Source organism: Haliaeetus albicilla, chromosome 5, assembly GCF_947461875.1.
Source record: "Haliaeetus albicilla chromosome 5, bHalAlb1.1, whole genome shotgun sequence".
Taxonomy (NCBI): domain Eukaryota; kingdom Metazoa; phylum Chordata; class Aves; order Accipitriformes; family Accipitridae; genus Haliaeetus; species Haliaeetus albicilla.
In genome coordinates, this window is record NC_091487.1 from 45,409,087 (window position 1) to 45,424,616 (window position 15,530).

Here is a 15,530-nt window from a genome sequence, read left to right on the forward strand (position 1 = left end):
CATGAGTAATTTTTTTTCTTTTCAACTTAATGTACACTTTTTTTTTGAGTAAGTGTAGGTCAGTAGGTGGTTGAGCCAAAAGTAGACTTGCTTAGCTTGCTTTGAACTGAATCTAAAATAACTTGAAACTGTACATTGCCAAGAAAAAGCTTGATGCTATTCTGGGGCCATAATTCCGAATAGGAAGCAAAAATACACAAGGAGAATATCTCTACTTCATCACTGAAGCTGTTAATGAAAGTATATTGGGAGTACTAAGTTAATAAGGATCTTATTTAAGTCATGGAAGATGCCCTTTCATTTGAAATGATGGTATTGGACTACTCAAATTTCTAATTTGTAAGTACCTTTTAAAGCTTTAAAATAACCAGAAGGCCTTACGGGGGCAAGGTGAGGAAAGATAGTATGTATTTATTTTTTCATTGATTAATCATTTTTGCTATAGCAAAGTAACTTTGACATGGATGCACATTATTTCTCCTGATGATGTTGGAGCTACACTTGAGTCTTTTATTATCATTTTAATTAAGTTAATGTTCTCTTTACTGTTTACTTTAGTCATTTTGTAAACACTGCATTGCATTGAAGCAATGGTTTTTAACCAAATCTTCCCTGTTAATTCGACAACAAAACCTTTTTATATGCTCACAATCAACTGTGGCTTACATGTGCAGTATGCACAATTTGATTTCCTGATTAGGGCATTGAAGCAGGCCCTTATTTTTATGTAAATATTCTGTCTTCTCTTTAATGGAGTCTAAATAAATTTGTGACACTAACCACATTTTCTGTGCTATGCATTTAGCAGTAAATAAATTTTAATTTGATTTCCTTTCTCACAATATTATTTTTCATTCAACTGATGCATTAAAGATTGTGTATTCCTAATGATTTATAATAGCAAGTACTTATTAGAACTTTTTTGCTTCATTAAATAATACTGTGTATTTTGTATTGACTTTTTATAATAGAGCTACAGGATTAAATTAAACCTGAAAACCAGCTTACTGTAGGTGATACTTTGCTTTCAACTTAGCATTTGCTTTTAACATTACTTTGTTCTTATTCTACAAAACTTTTTCCTGATATTGGTTTGATTTCTTTAGTAGCTGAAACAGGAGTTTGTAATAAGGAATGACAGAAAACTCCTAATTTAAATACAAAAAGCCTTGATGTTAATTACCACCAATATCTATTTGGTTCTTATTGTTTTGAGAAGATTTCATAGCTGTCTGTAGTCTCTTCATTTTCAGTCTCCTATTGAACCAAGAGACCCTTTCCATTCATATGTGGAAGATTTTCCACCATTTATGTAAGTCCAGACTGCTTTATTTTGTGACAGCTAAAAGCTGTGGCTTTACAAGTGTACATTCAAGTATCCCTGAAGGTTACCAATTTCGCTGTGGTATCTCCAGCCCCATGCTGATACTGGCATTAAAGCTTATTTTGCCACTATACTGTTGTATGCTGCTGCTTCTACTGAGCTTCCTCTTTCAATCCATGCCTAGTACCTACATTAGTGCTGTGACTGGGATTTCTGTGGATAGCAGCTGAGTTCTTATGAATGGGAGATGATTTCCCTGAGAGATCAGATTGAAACCCTCTTAACTGGGTGTAGTGATGGAATTTAAAAAGAAAATTAGCTTGAAAGATTGCTGTAGAGACAATTCCAAGAGCTGTTGGGGAGAATAGAGGAATACATTCTTTTTCACCCCAAACACCCAGGTTAAGCCCTTTCAAAGATTTAAAGAGGTATCTTATTACATTATTTTAGAAGGTGTTGTTATAAGAATGTAGTCAACCATTCTTGGGATCCCCTAGAAAGGAGACAAGAACTAATGTAAAATTGCAGGGAAGAAAATGCAGATTAGCTAATTATCAATGTTCTTTGTTTTGATGTGCTTATGCACTGGAAAATGCAAGGGTAAGCATAAATCCAATCAAACGTAAGACAAGAAATCACGGTAAATCTCAGGGGATAACTAGTAAATTAAAATACATGGCTTCCTCTGGTAAAATAAATGTAACATAGTATTCTTAGATAAAGGATCTTCACTACATAACAACATAATTTAATAATAATGCTAATCATTGTTATTTAGATTTTTCCTGTTTCCTGCTTAATAAAATATATTTATTGGTAATGCTCTCCCACACCTTTTAAGTTTGGTGGGCTCTTATTTTGATATTCATTATCTGATGATGTTAATGACCATGTATGTTATGATTCATCTCAAGTTTGTATTACTGGGTTTGTGGGCTGCTGCTGAGTTTTCTCTAACTTCAGGCTCATACTTCCAGTCTTGGCAGTCCTGAGCTTAGTTTACAGTATGAAAACTCATAAACAGCTATATAAAATTAAAGAAGGATAAATATTGACATTACATCTTGACTTTGTCAGGCAGATATCTGTGGTATACATCTACTTGTGAAGGTTTTTCAGAAACCTGGTACAAGCTGTAGAAATTCAACAGTTTTAAAAATGTGATAATTTTTACTTTTTGTTTCCCTATTTGTTCTTTTATTTCTGCTAGTCTTTTATTTATTATAATTTAATTTATTTAAAGGTCTTGTATGAACTCTAAAATACTGAAATACTTTGACATTTTGCATTCCCAGAACAGTATGAAAAGGAAGAAAAGATGTAAAAGGTACATTACAGTACAAAGCCAATAGTTAAGAGTAGTTAGAACTCATGTATAATTAGATACACCACATTTGAGCTACAGGCTATTTAATGTTAGTTCAAAATGTTCTTCCAATTTATTCTGATAGTTTGGCATCTTTATTTTATATTTAACTGTACTGTGACCTAACTTATAAAAAGAACAATGATATCATCAGAGATTCATAGGAATCAGATAAAACATGCTATCTTTTGCATATTATATAAAATGTTTAAGAGAGTTTCAGAACTCTGTATTCTTTAAAACGTTAAGTCTATTCATTGTTTTAGACATTTTTATTTATTTTCAGGAAGTAAAAACCAGTTTACTATTAAAGTGTCAGTACTTTAAAATCACTTGCGTAAAAGCAATGTGAAGGTGCTGCAAGAACAATGTACTTCAGAATAACTACTGTACACCATGAATTGCTTGAGATGTACAGTGATGTAAATAAAAATGGTATTAGTTATTTTCCCCCTGTATACAGTTGCAAATTTTATGAGCTCTTGAGAGCCAGAAGTACTTGACCAATCTTATCTTAGAACCACAGACAAGTACTTCACGAAGCTATCATTCTGTTTTCATCCTCAGAAAGATTGTCTGATATTTCTACTGTCCGCGTTTCTATTTATCCTTTTAAACCAAACACTCAAGCAGTTACTTTTTTATTAATAATGAGTTCTAAAATTTGTTTTTATGAAGTAAATGTAGGATAGTTAGTCCTTTTAAAATGTGGTCTTTTTGTGTTTGATAACACAAAACCTTTAGTAACATTTGAAATATTGTTTGTTTAACATTTTAAATATGTAAAAGTATTCACACCATATCAGATCAAAGGCTTATCTAGACTGATGTATCTCCAAGACTGGCTTGTAGTGGATGTCTAGGGATAACTGCAAGAACCAGGATACTGTGGTGATACTACCCTGGTATATTCTCTAGTTTCCAACAATATGGGACTTGGGTTTCTGACAGTATTGGGTGGTATCTTTGTGGGTAGCCTTTGATGAATTTTAATCTTCCTTGAAATGGTCTAATGGCCTTTGAAATGTAACCTTTTAACACCTACAGTGTTTGAACAAAATGAGTTTCAGACTGGAATTGCACATTTTGAGAAATACCTTCTTTTGTTTTGAATCTATTCAAACCAGAAAGTTTTACTTGTTATTCCCTTGTACTAGAAGTAACAACAATTATAACCTGTTTACTTTCTTATGCCATTAATGTTTTTTATAGATTTGCCATATTAATTCCTGAGTTGTCCTTTCTACTAATCCATTTAGCCACTCATAGTTACTGAAGGCCATTCTCTCTCTCTCTGCTAATTTTTGTAACCCTTTTCTGTATCAATTCTATTTCTACCATATCTTTTTGAGTTGGTTCAATCAGAATGATATGAAGTAATCAAAGCCCTAACACAGTGTTTTTATGCGATGACATAATGGTAATGATTTCTGTTGGGGTTTATTATTGGGATTCTTGGGTTTGTGTTTATGTTTGTGGGTTTTTTTTGTTGTGTTGGTTGGTTTTATTTGTTTGTTTGTTTTTAAAACCTGTGAGGATTTGGTTGCTTTTTGTCCAATGCTGAGCTGACATTTCATAGAATTACCTGTCACAGCTAAAGTCCATTCCTGATGGATAATGATTCAAAGGTCATCTATACACAACTTTACACACTGATATAAACTGATTTTTCATCTTTCATTTTATTTCTTCATCAGACATTGTCTTGATGTCCTTCAGTTCATTGCTATCAGCTTTTGTGCTATATGTGCAGACTTTGTTACCTCACTTCACTTTTCACCTTGTTTTCCAAATCATTTATGAATATATTAAACTGTATAAACTCTACCATGAGTCCCAGTGAGGTCCCTGATCATTCTTTCCCCTTAAACTGATTGCCTAGTCTTGCTGTAAGTTTCTTCTCTTTTAATGGGGTGGTGACTCACATGATGAACTTTCTTCTTCCATGCGCCTTAGTTTCTTTGAAGCTTTTTGAGGACCTTGTTGAATGCCATTTAGAAATGCATGTTGACTACATCAACTGCGTAACAATTAGAACTGGTTCTCTCTTGCCTGAGTGTTTGTTTACATCTTCAAAAGAACTTTAATAAATTTATGAGGCACAATATAAATTTCCAAAAGCCATGTTAGTACTTTTTTACTTTGATTAGATTAATCCTTATGTCTGCAGTTCTATTTCATCTTCTTATTATTTCTGCCAGTTTGTCTGACATGGATATAATTTTTTTCTGGCCTGTAGTTTCAGGGAACCCTGCTGTAGCCCATACAAAGAATTCAGTTCACTGTTTTCATTTTCCGTTCCTTTGCTACAAGGTGATTATAAGTGAGAGGTTACATAATACTGTTAATAATTAAACTATTGCATTCTTTAACTTCTTTAGAACTGTTGGAAGAATACCATCTATTCCTGACGACTTGTTATATTAATTTTGTGGATTTGTTTGATAGCCTGTTCTACTAACACTGTTGAGACAGACCAACACTTCCTCTTATAAAGGTACCTGATTTGTGAGTCTACTTAAGCTCCTGTGTTATGAAAAACAGGTTGAAAAAAAGAAAGTCAATATTTTCCTTGCAAAGTACTCTAAACAACTCTTAGATACTCTCATCATTTGTTGATCTTGGTGTGTATAGTAAGCTATCTACTTTGGATAAAAGGTTTAGTATTAATTTTTATGTCTTTAATGCACCAGAATTTACAGTCCTACCTATTTAATCATTTGATCATGCTTGTACCTTTGCAAAAGGATACTTTCTTTGCTAATTATAATACTTACCTTTACCTGCTGTTTTAATTAAGACATGGTATCTTTCCAGGTGGCACGGAGTCCACTTCTATTTTAAAATAGTTCCTCTTCTTGAAATTAATCACAGCTGTAGTGATTTTTTTTTTTTTACTTTGTTGCTCCTAGAAGGAGATTGTATCTGAGTATATTATGCAGACTGTTACAAAGTGGTCCTCCAGCAGAAACTTTCTGATCCGAGTTCTGCAAACTGCTTATGATTAAGTCAAGAGTTTTTCATAGTACCTTTTCTCTTAAGCAGTAATTTTATGATGTCTGTAGCATCTGTTTATTCTCATCACAATTCCCAGCATAATGTGTTTACCCAATCAGTAGAGGAATATATGAAGTCTCATATTATTTTTTCTTTCTTCGGCCTTCACAGACTTTGTGATTTCACTTAGTGTGTTGCAGCCACAGTCAGCCATTTTCTGGGTGATCGGTAGTATAGATACAAGAATACACTTTGCCACTTAAACCTAAAACGTCAGTCCATCAGGGTTTTATCTTAATCGTTCCTGCAAGTAACTAGGCTTGCTTTGCTTATAGCAACAATCCTCTGTGGGTTGGGCATGGCCTATTCTGTTTCATATAATGTGGGTTCTTTTTACTTGTGCTGTGATCTGTAAAGAGTGTTGAAACCACTATCTTCCTGAAGGCAGTCCCATGCTTTTGCCAAGCTAAAGCAGAAGTTCTATAAAGCTTTCTTAGAGATCTGTAGAAAATGGCTTGCTCCTAGTGGAATTCATTAGTGGATTTTTCTGCCTCTTTCAAAAATATACAAACAAAAACTCTTCTGCAAGATAACTAGAGAAATTTTTCAGCATTTATAATACTATGTTAGAATTTTTTATTTGGAAGTGCATGCTCCAGGCATATCTCCATGCCTAGGTGAGTTTGGAAGTTATTGTGAATTGGGAATTCTTTTCCCTAAACTTGAAATAAGTTGGAACAGAATAAAAAAACCTAAATGAAATGAAAAAGAAGTTAAGGTGGAAGAAGGATTAAGCAGAGAAGCATAAGTTGGGAGAAGGTGGGTGTGGATAGCATCTCAGAGGAAATATGGTAAATTTACAGATTTGAGAGTTGGAAATATAGGTTATTTTGGAAATTGAGTATAAATGGCATATATGTGCCTTCTACAAAAGAAGAAGTAGAAATGTTACATTGCAGAGAAAGGAAAAGAGGTGAGAAGTACTTAAGAAGATTTTGGACATGCTGATTGGTTAAATCTTAAAATCTGTTCTAGATAGAATAAGTAGATTCTTACACTCGTTGAATGATGTTTTGCCAAGTAGAAAATGAGTTGAGGTGATTTTGCATTTTTTTTAAATGGTGCAGTCTTTTTAGATGAAAGAAGGTATTACCTTTGGAGCATTTTTTTGCTTTTTTATAGTTTAGTAATAACACTTGTGAAAATGGGTTTGATAGTTTTAAAGCAGAAGAAAAACATTTCTAAAAATTAGGTTTACTCACAAATGTGCGAGTATAGCAGTGCCACAGAAGTCTACTTGAAATCCCCCTCCTTTCTACCTCTTAAATGTTCAGTGTTCTTACCTGTTTTAGCAAGTACAGTGGAATGGTAAAGAGAGAAGTTGTGTTGTCTTGCACTTTTAAGCAAGAAGTAAAATTTTGGGTTTAATTTTAGATGGACATTTCAGAGGCCACTATAAGTTTGAGAGTAAGATATACAGTGGATTGTTTGTTTAGAAATTATTGCTTACACTCTTTGCAGTGCTTGCAAGTTGCTTAATTGGTATTACAGCTGCTTCCAGGCCAATCTACTTGCAAATAGTAGAATATATTGTTAGAATGCAGATAACTCTCTGTAACAGGGTGGGAGCCATTATAAAAATGGCAAAGAGAGTTCATAAAAGTGAAAAAAATGAAGATGAATTTGTAATTGAATAAAAGCTCTTTGTTGATAGTAAAGGAGATTATTGGTTACCAAGGAATGATTTTTGAACTATTTTAATATGTAACATGAAACATGAATTGGTAAATATTTCTCTTATAAAAAGTAGCATTTCTTCTGGCCATTTCAAACTCAGAATTAATGGCATATTCTTTATATGGTTCATTCTTGAACTCAGCATATTTTTTGTGGAAAGTTAAAAGCTGTTTTCTTTTTCTTCTTGATAGAATGTAGTAATATTGTCTATCGTCATTCCTCAATGTTAATGACAATACATTTGGCTTAATTGCAATCCAATATATTTTTATATATCAGAATTATAATTTCAGATCTTTTTTATTCTTTTCACAGAATATAAATGAAGAATGATGTGATATTAATGCTTTCTATGTACAGCTCCAAAAGGATCTTCTCTAAGGAGTTGGAGTAAGATAAAGAGTGAGAATAACTTTTCTCCGGTACAATGTGGTGAAGCAGAGGAACTGAAATTGTGCACTTTTGTACAGGCTAAGGACTTAAAATGTTTGTTATTTTGTGAGCAGTAGCAGTTCTGGAGTGAATTGAACTTCTGAAAATGCGGCCATGGACTGGTTCCTGGCGTTGGATTATGCTCATCCTCTTTGCTTGGGGAACTTTACTCTTTTATATTGGTGGACACCTGGTACGAGACAGTGAGCACCCAGATCACTCTAGTCGTGAATTATCCAAGATACTTGCTAAACTTGAACGTTTAAAGCAGCAAAATGAAGACTTAAGGCGAATGGCAGAATCTCTCAGGTAGGATCTAAAAGTAATTAAAACTTGTCAGAAAATGGTTGAAATATGAAATATCAGAAATTAAATTGAAAGGGTTGTTTGTGGGTTGTTTTTTTTTTTTGTAAAATCATGTTTAACATTTAAAAGTATGGGTAAGTGTTTTAATCAGTGCTATAACTAACTGAAAATATATTGCAAATCCTTTAAACAAATAATGTACATTTACCAATTAGTCCATTTGGTGTAATATAGTAATTATTTAACAGCCATTATTTAATGGTGTCCAAGTGTTACTGTCACAATAACAGAGTTCTGCAGGTGATTAACTCCTCCAATGCTAATTTCAAACAAGTGCAATTATTACGATGTTCAAACCAGTTAGAACAGCTAGTGACTTTTCTACACTTCTGCATGCAGTAACTGGAGGAGCTCATTTTAGAAGTCTGAAAACATCTGTACAGCTTGTTGAAGTTAAACATGGACTTGCTGAAGATGAGCTGTAGTAGAGTGCTACATTATATAAATTCTTTTAACTAAGTTTTTTTTCCTTGCCTTGCTGCTAAACTTGTAGCAATACTTGTAAAATAGTAGGATCATCTCCCTTTTTATAATTATTTATTACATTATAGATGGGTACAAGTACAATTTAAAGTGTTTACATTTCCATTTTTAGACAGATAGCTTTTAACACAGACTTCTGGTATTTCCTTTCCTAAGAACTTGCAAGGGAGAGCTTCTTAGGCAGGATGTGCACCAGAGTCAGATTGGACCTAAGTTTGTGGACAGCACCACACACAACCCAGAAGTCCTGATGGGTCGTGAGGACAAGTGCAGAGGCTTCATATGTTGTAAGAAGCTAGAGAAGAGCAAAGCTCCATACAAGATTTTACAGAATGGGAGGGTGATGTTTATTTTTAAAAATCTCTAAGTGAGCTGAATTCACTTACTGTCTCTTTCACAACTACATACTCACATGCACCAGGGCATGTGTGTAGTAGTGGTCTGGCCAGTATCACCTGTGTAGAACATAGAGAGCAAGGGGTACTGGCAGTTGAGTCTTCTTCGTGTCTTTTGGGTGGTTCTTGCTTGGCAATGCGAAACTGATTTTGGACTTGTGTTTTGATACCCTTTAGGAGAAAATGCCATTTTGGATCTTCTACCTTGCTATTTTGGTTCATAAATCATAGAAAAAATTATGGAATTGCACAAATCTCTGTTTACCTTATTAGGGTGTTTTATGGTTCTAGTCCTGTTCTTGTTACCTTATCTTTAAGTCAGTTTGTTTCTCCCCTTTATTTTAATGAAATTACACATAGGTACTCTGTAGCAGTGAAATGAATACCTTTCCTCTTAACCTTTTTTCTGGTGCATTCTCTCTCTTTCATGCATAGCCAGGGGTATTTGGTCTGGTGGCTGGGTTGACTTCCCTGCCTTACTGAAATCTCTTTTCACTGCACTCTGTTTCTGCTTTCTGGAATGCACTGTAGATAATGGCTGCATGCTGACGAGGCTTCTTAGCTTAGAAAAAGAGATGTCTTCATTTTGAATGTATCAGCCCTGAAGAAGTACCTCTGTATTCATGTGGTGCTGCACAGAGGTGGAGAAATGCTGCTGACCAAAGTGCCCTCTACACTAAGCATAGTTAATCTTCACCTTGAGTAATATGGCCATAAATGGCTGAGAGGTCTGTGGTTCTCCACGCTCAATTTATTAACGTATGATAACAACTGCATTGGCAAAAAGTTTGACATATTTTTGTTGACGAAATGGTGTAACGTAGAGTATGCTGCTATGAAGAAACTTAAGAAAGATCCTATATTTGAATAAAATACGATCTCTTTAAATTTGTTTAATATTAGACAACAATAGTCAACCTTAGGGTTTCTTGCCTCAGAGGGGGAAATATTTGGACTTGAATGTAAAGATTACCACCCTCCATGCTTTTAGCCCCCCATGTTTGGCTGACTTGAATAAATGGTGATGTGATGTATTGGACAGTCATTGAAATATAACCACTTCAAATTACACAGTGACTAGAAGAGAGTAAATGTTCTTGATTTTACTTATGACAGGGGACTCTTTTCCTCTCAAGAAGGAGGCAATAGGGACAGGAGATGCATAGATACAGGCTAAGCTATATTTTAGGCAGTGATGATTTTTCTAAACACCTTTCTCTGTTTCCCTAACCTATCTATATTCAGATAAATATTACATTTTCAGTGGCCAAGTGTTAAATAATAGCTTATACTGTTGATAATTTCCCATGATTTATAGAAATAAAAACATTAGTTTAGTTCTAATCTAAACATGTTAGAATAGAACATTCCAACATTCCTTCTCTATGCTTCAGTTAATTGAAACAGCAAGTTTCTAGAAATAGATTAGGTGATCCAAAACTGTCTTAACTGGACTCTGTTCAGCTTCTTTTTTATGGATATGTTGCTGAAAAATATTTCTGAGACCTTTCTTCAAAGTGGTTGTATGTAACCACAGGAGAATCTGAAACTCTTGCATGAGAAAGCCTAAAATGACTTTAAATGCCAATTTGATCAGCAACATATCTCCAGGTTCAGTAGTCAGTGCTGGCCAGAAATGAGCCAGCTTGGGACTGGAAGATATCCAGGCATAGTTTTTTGCTGGAAGTGATCTGAGATTGGTGAAGTACTAGAGTTTGAAGGAAGTGATGTATCACAATGTAGAGCCTTTTCATTATTTTTATTGAGCAAAATCCATGATGCTCTTCTTATAGAAACTTCACAAGTAGGTTTGAGAAATATCCTGGTCAACCTGCATCATTAAGGTATTAAATCATAAATGTGATATGGAATTTCAGTATCTCATTTCTTTGTTTGCCAGACAGAACAAGTGGTGTTAAAAATAATTGTTAGCTTTAAAATCTTCTCATTTACAGTTTTATAGCAATATGGCTATTTAAAATGAGGCATTAGTCAACAGTCCATGGATTTAGTATCTGTGTCCTAGAAGAGATCACTGCTGCCACGAACATATATTAAAGAGACAAAACATTTCTTAACTTCAGAAATTGAATTAGAATTAGACAGAAAAGATTACTTTTGCTCCAGTTAACATCTTACAGTGAAGACATAATTTGTTTTAGGTTTTACTGATCAAAGGCAGAAAGGCTGTAGCTATTATTTGAATATTATTTAATTGCTGGAAATTTTGTCTAATTACTGATACTGGCTGTGAAATCTGAGTGGTTAAGATGACAATCTTTACATCAGTGTAGCTTGTAAAGGGAAACCTTGCCAAGTTGGATTTTGTTACACTGAGATAAAAACTTGGTTTTGCTGCCCTTCTCCACTAAGATTTTGTATCTAGAGAACTAGAGGGGGTTTTTATTTCTACAGAAAAGCAGCACACTTTTTGCAGTGAAGATATACAATGTATTATGGCACGCAACAGGGTTAAGCTAATGCATGAATACAAGCATGTTTCAATAATAACTCTAACTTAAGGTTACTTTGGGAGGAGTTTAAACAAGATGAGAGTGCCTACCTGGAAAATTTTTAACAATAAACAGGCGCCTGATTAACTGCACAAGTTCAAGTATTTTGACATAATTAGATAAAACTTTTGGATGGTAAAAAGCTCCAAGTTAACAGAATTTATCTTAGTGGGAAAAGAAGCTTTGTGAATGGTAGAAACTTACCATAATATGTGGCTGTGCCATTAATAATAGCTAGTTAGGACAGGGAGGAAGGGACAGAAAGCAGGTATGGTTATAAGAATTCAGTAATTTAATAAAAGTGTAAGTTGTTGTAAAAATTCCCTTTTTGAAATTAGAGAAAACTGGTATTTAATCTTTAATTACATTGGGACCTTAGTTATATGGTAAAATACATTTCAATACAATACATTTCAATCGCCTAGCTTTTCCCATTACAATGGGTTCCTGTGACTTCTCTGACTTTCTTCTCACCGCAGAAAAGTGTCAGTCCTCTGGGATGGTTGAAAATAGGAGCTGGGCTGTGTTTAGTTTCATCTAGCCATCCATGAATGCCAGCATACAGTGACAACAAGTGATCTTTCCACTCCGAGATCTGAATGCTCTTTTTCTGCCAGTTTATGTAGCAGCTCCTCATCCCCAAAGGCAATAACAACAACAAAAAAAGAAAACCAAAAACATGCCTTATGAAACACACCTTATGTGCATACAAAATCAACTATTCAAAAGTTGAGAAATGTCGTATCTGTGACAAAGCTTTATAAAATCTTGCTTAGCCCTTTTTTGCTCTATGATACTTAAATCATATTTGATCTTGTAATTTTTCCCGTGGTTGCTTCTTTTCACCCAGAATGCATGAGGACTAGAATTAAGGTTTTAGGGCAGTAAGAGGTCTGTTTGTTTGGGGTTTTTTTTTGTTTTTTTTCCCAACATTTGTATGTTTGATTTCACAAACTACATAATGTTCTTCTGATTTTTTTTTTCTTTTTAATATTTGTAATTTATTACCCATATCGGTTAAGGATAGGTCATATTTTTCTAAGGATTTTTGATGAGGTTATTTTGAGATACTTTTTTTTAATATGTACCTTTGCAATAGTGCAAGTTGGAAGAGTCACATCTTTTTGAAAATTGCCTGAAATAAAAATATTCCTTTAGGAACTCAGTACACTTTTGTGGTGCACTTCTGATGACTTGAAATGACTTCAGGCACCACTTAGTGTTTACAGTGCATTTGAAAAGCCTTGGGTGAGAAGTTACTGTAGTTTTTCTTTTGCCAATGTAATGCTTTGTAAAAACCTTACTTGTGGGCTATGAAGAGGCACAGATGTGTATTAGTGATGCAGAAGATAAATGGAATTAAAGGTGTTTTGTATTGCCTGAGTTTTAGAAATTATGTGCGTGAATATTGTGGTATAATGAGATTTGGAGAGTTACCATAGTCATTACATGTTTATAAACAATATTGTGTGAGCAAATCTGGTTTCATTTTAGAATCAGCCTAGATCCCATTAGTACAAAATAGTAATAAAGCTGAGTTTTTTGTAGATTGTTATTTTACTATTCTATACCCAGTAGAATTGGAGGAGCCCTTTCAAGAACACTTATTACAGAAGTTATAGGTCTCAAAGCACAAAGGGAAATCTTTACTATAACTTTTGTACTTGACAGGGAGTAATAATCAAATCAAAGTATTACATAACGTTGTTTCATTGTTTGCCTGTAACGTAGTTCTACCTGAAAATTTTATTTACTAGTATGATTATGACACGACTGCTGAAGGCTGTCACTGTTGCGTCTAGGTGATATAAGGCTTTTAGAAGGAGGAGAGCTTATACTGTTTTTGTAATGTCTGATTTTCTTAAATGGAAACCAGAAAAGTTGTGCATATGCCTTCACCTGTGTGCTAGACATCCTTTCTTGCAATACATGAAAGGTTCGTAGTATTCATGTGCTTCTTTGCTGGGTGATAGTCAAATTTTTATCTTTTATGGTGTATTAGTGCTACCCTCTCCTGGAAGGTAAACCTAGCAGTATAGGAACCAGTAATTTCAGAGTTCTCTTCAGGGAAGTAGAGAATCTTTTCAAATATATTTATATTGTGTTCATATTACTAATACATCACATTATGTATATATTTACTTCCTACAGTCTATTAAATATTACATTTTGTAGAACCTGCAGTTCTTTTAATAAACTCAATAACCTGTTTCTTAATCTGAATATGATCGTGTGTTATAAAGTAGAACAGAAGTGGAAAAGGGCAAAATGTAATCAAACAAATAAAACCAAATGCCAGTATTTCTAGACATTATTCTCATAGTTCTGAGTGTAGCTTCGGAAAGAAGAGGTAAGATTATAATTTTGGAAGAGCACTATAGTTGCTTTAATGTAGATGGCACTGAGGCTAGTATAGAATCCAAACTCAGGATCAGTTATCATAAACAAATCTATTAAAGTACTTCAATCAATTACTTAGGGCAGTTGTTGGGCCCAGTAAGCCTGTAGTAAGCATTGAAAGGGACTTAGATACAAGAATAGCTTTGGGTTGATAAAAATTTAAATATTATTTTAAAGTACTGTTTTCTATTACATGTATTTAAAGTGTCTCAAGTTTGAAGCTGTGGGTATTGCACAGGCCAATGTTTGAGGGAGGAAAATCATGGAACAACATGGTATGCATCTCTGCGCTCTTTATTGGTTTTTGTGCAATTCTGAATTAAGGGAAGGGACACATCTTCAGCAGATATAGATCAGCACTGATCAGAGCTGTGCTGACTTAAATTGATAAGGGATGCTGCTCACTCTTTATTTGCAGGTAACATTGAGTGTTTTCTTTCAGTTTTATATACTGAGGAGGTTTTATCTTAGAAGGGTGAAGTGACAACTTACATTCTTGTTGTTTGTTTGTGTTAGTGGTCATTAATAATTAAACATTGTTTTCTTCTTGGGGAAAAAAAAAGTGAAAGAAGAGAAGCCAATCAATCATAATGTGGCTTTAGTTAGATATATACATTGCAGCTCCATAGAAAGAACTTGGAAAGATATAAATGAAAGAATGAGAAAATATTTGGCTGTGAACTTGTGAAATCTTACGTTTTTCCTTTTGCTGATAAATTAGTGTAACCTTTTAAATACCTTGGAAATAGGAAAAGGTTAGAATGTTTTTATAATTTATTTTTTTGTTTTAAAATATTTTTACAATTATTTTATACAGTATGGCAGTTCTTCCAGCTAAATTGAACATCACTACAATTAATTTTTGAGTGGTTCTTTTTGCCTTCAGAGATTCAGATTAGAGATTGCTGCTTTGCCATTGCCCCTCTATGTTACCTGAAGGTTACAAAAAAGTGGCCTCAGTGATACGGATGATGTACACAGAATTCTTTTTTCTGTCTTTAAGTGTAGCTAGATTATTAAACAAAGGGCAAAGCAGAAACTGGTTATCTCTACAACATAATCTTTTTGATGTTTAAAGTTATACAGTAATATCTTTATTTGATATGAGTTCATTATGGAAAAGATAATTCATATTAGTATAAAATGGTAGGAAACACTATGTAAAAATCACACCTTGTAAATATTGAGAAAAATAATTCAAACAAAACCACTATTTCATGTATTATCATGGCTGCCCATGTAAGTGGATTATAATTTTATTTTGTATTTATAACTTAATTTACAATGTCATCATAGCAATAAGTGAAGGGTATTCCATGCTAGATGCTTACTGACATGTTCTTTTATTGTTGATTAGAATCATAATAGTTTAGATAAACTTTAAACTCACTTCTCAAATTTTAAGGAGCAAGTCACTCGTCAGGAGTTATTTTGGTATGAAAATTTATGTATATGTTTTTCAACAGGCATTCTTATTCATAAGTATGCGTTATTCCTAGGATATTCTGCACTAAAAG

The 15,530-nt window shown here is 33.7% G+C and overlaps 1 protein-coding gene across 8 annotated transcripts in view; it reads left to right on the top strand.

Moving 5' to 3' along the window:
* The window catches only part of FUT8 (fucosyltransferase 8), a 138,260-nt gene that overhangs the window by 58,332 nt on the left and 64,398 nt on the right, over positions 1 to 15,530 (top strand). For 5 of the 8 annotated variants that reach the window (XM_069784634.1, XM_069784639.1, XM_069784632.1 and 2 more), the window contains one exon: positions 7,740 to 8,165. In XM_069784634.1, coding sequence (XP_069640735.1) covers positions 7,963 to 8,165 — 203 coding nt within the window. In that variant the 5' untranslated portion in view covers positions 7,740 to 7,962. Of the gene's footprint in view, positions 1 to 5,071; positions 5,188 to 7,739; positions 8,166 to 15,530 lie in introns of those variants that run through there. The other 3 variants (XM_069784635.1, XM_069784633.1, XM_069784638.1) reach the window with 2 other exon arrangements.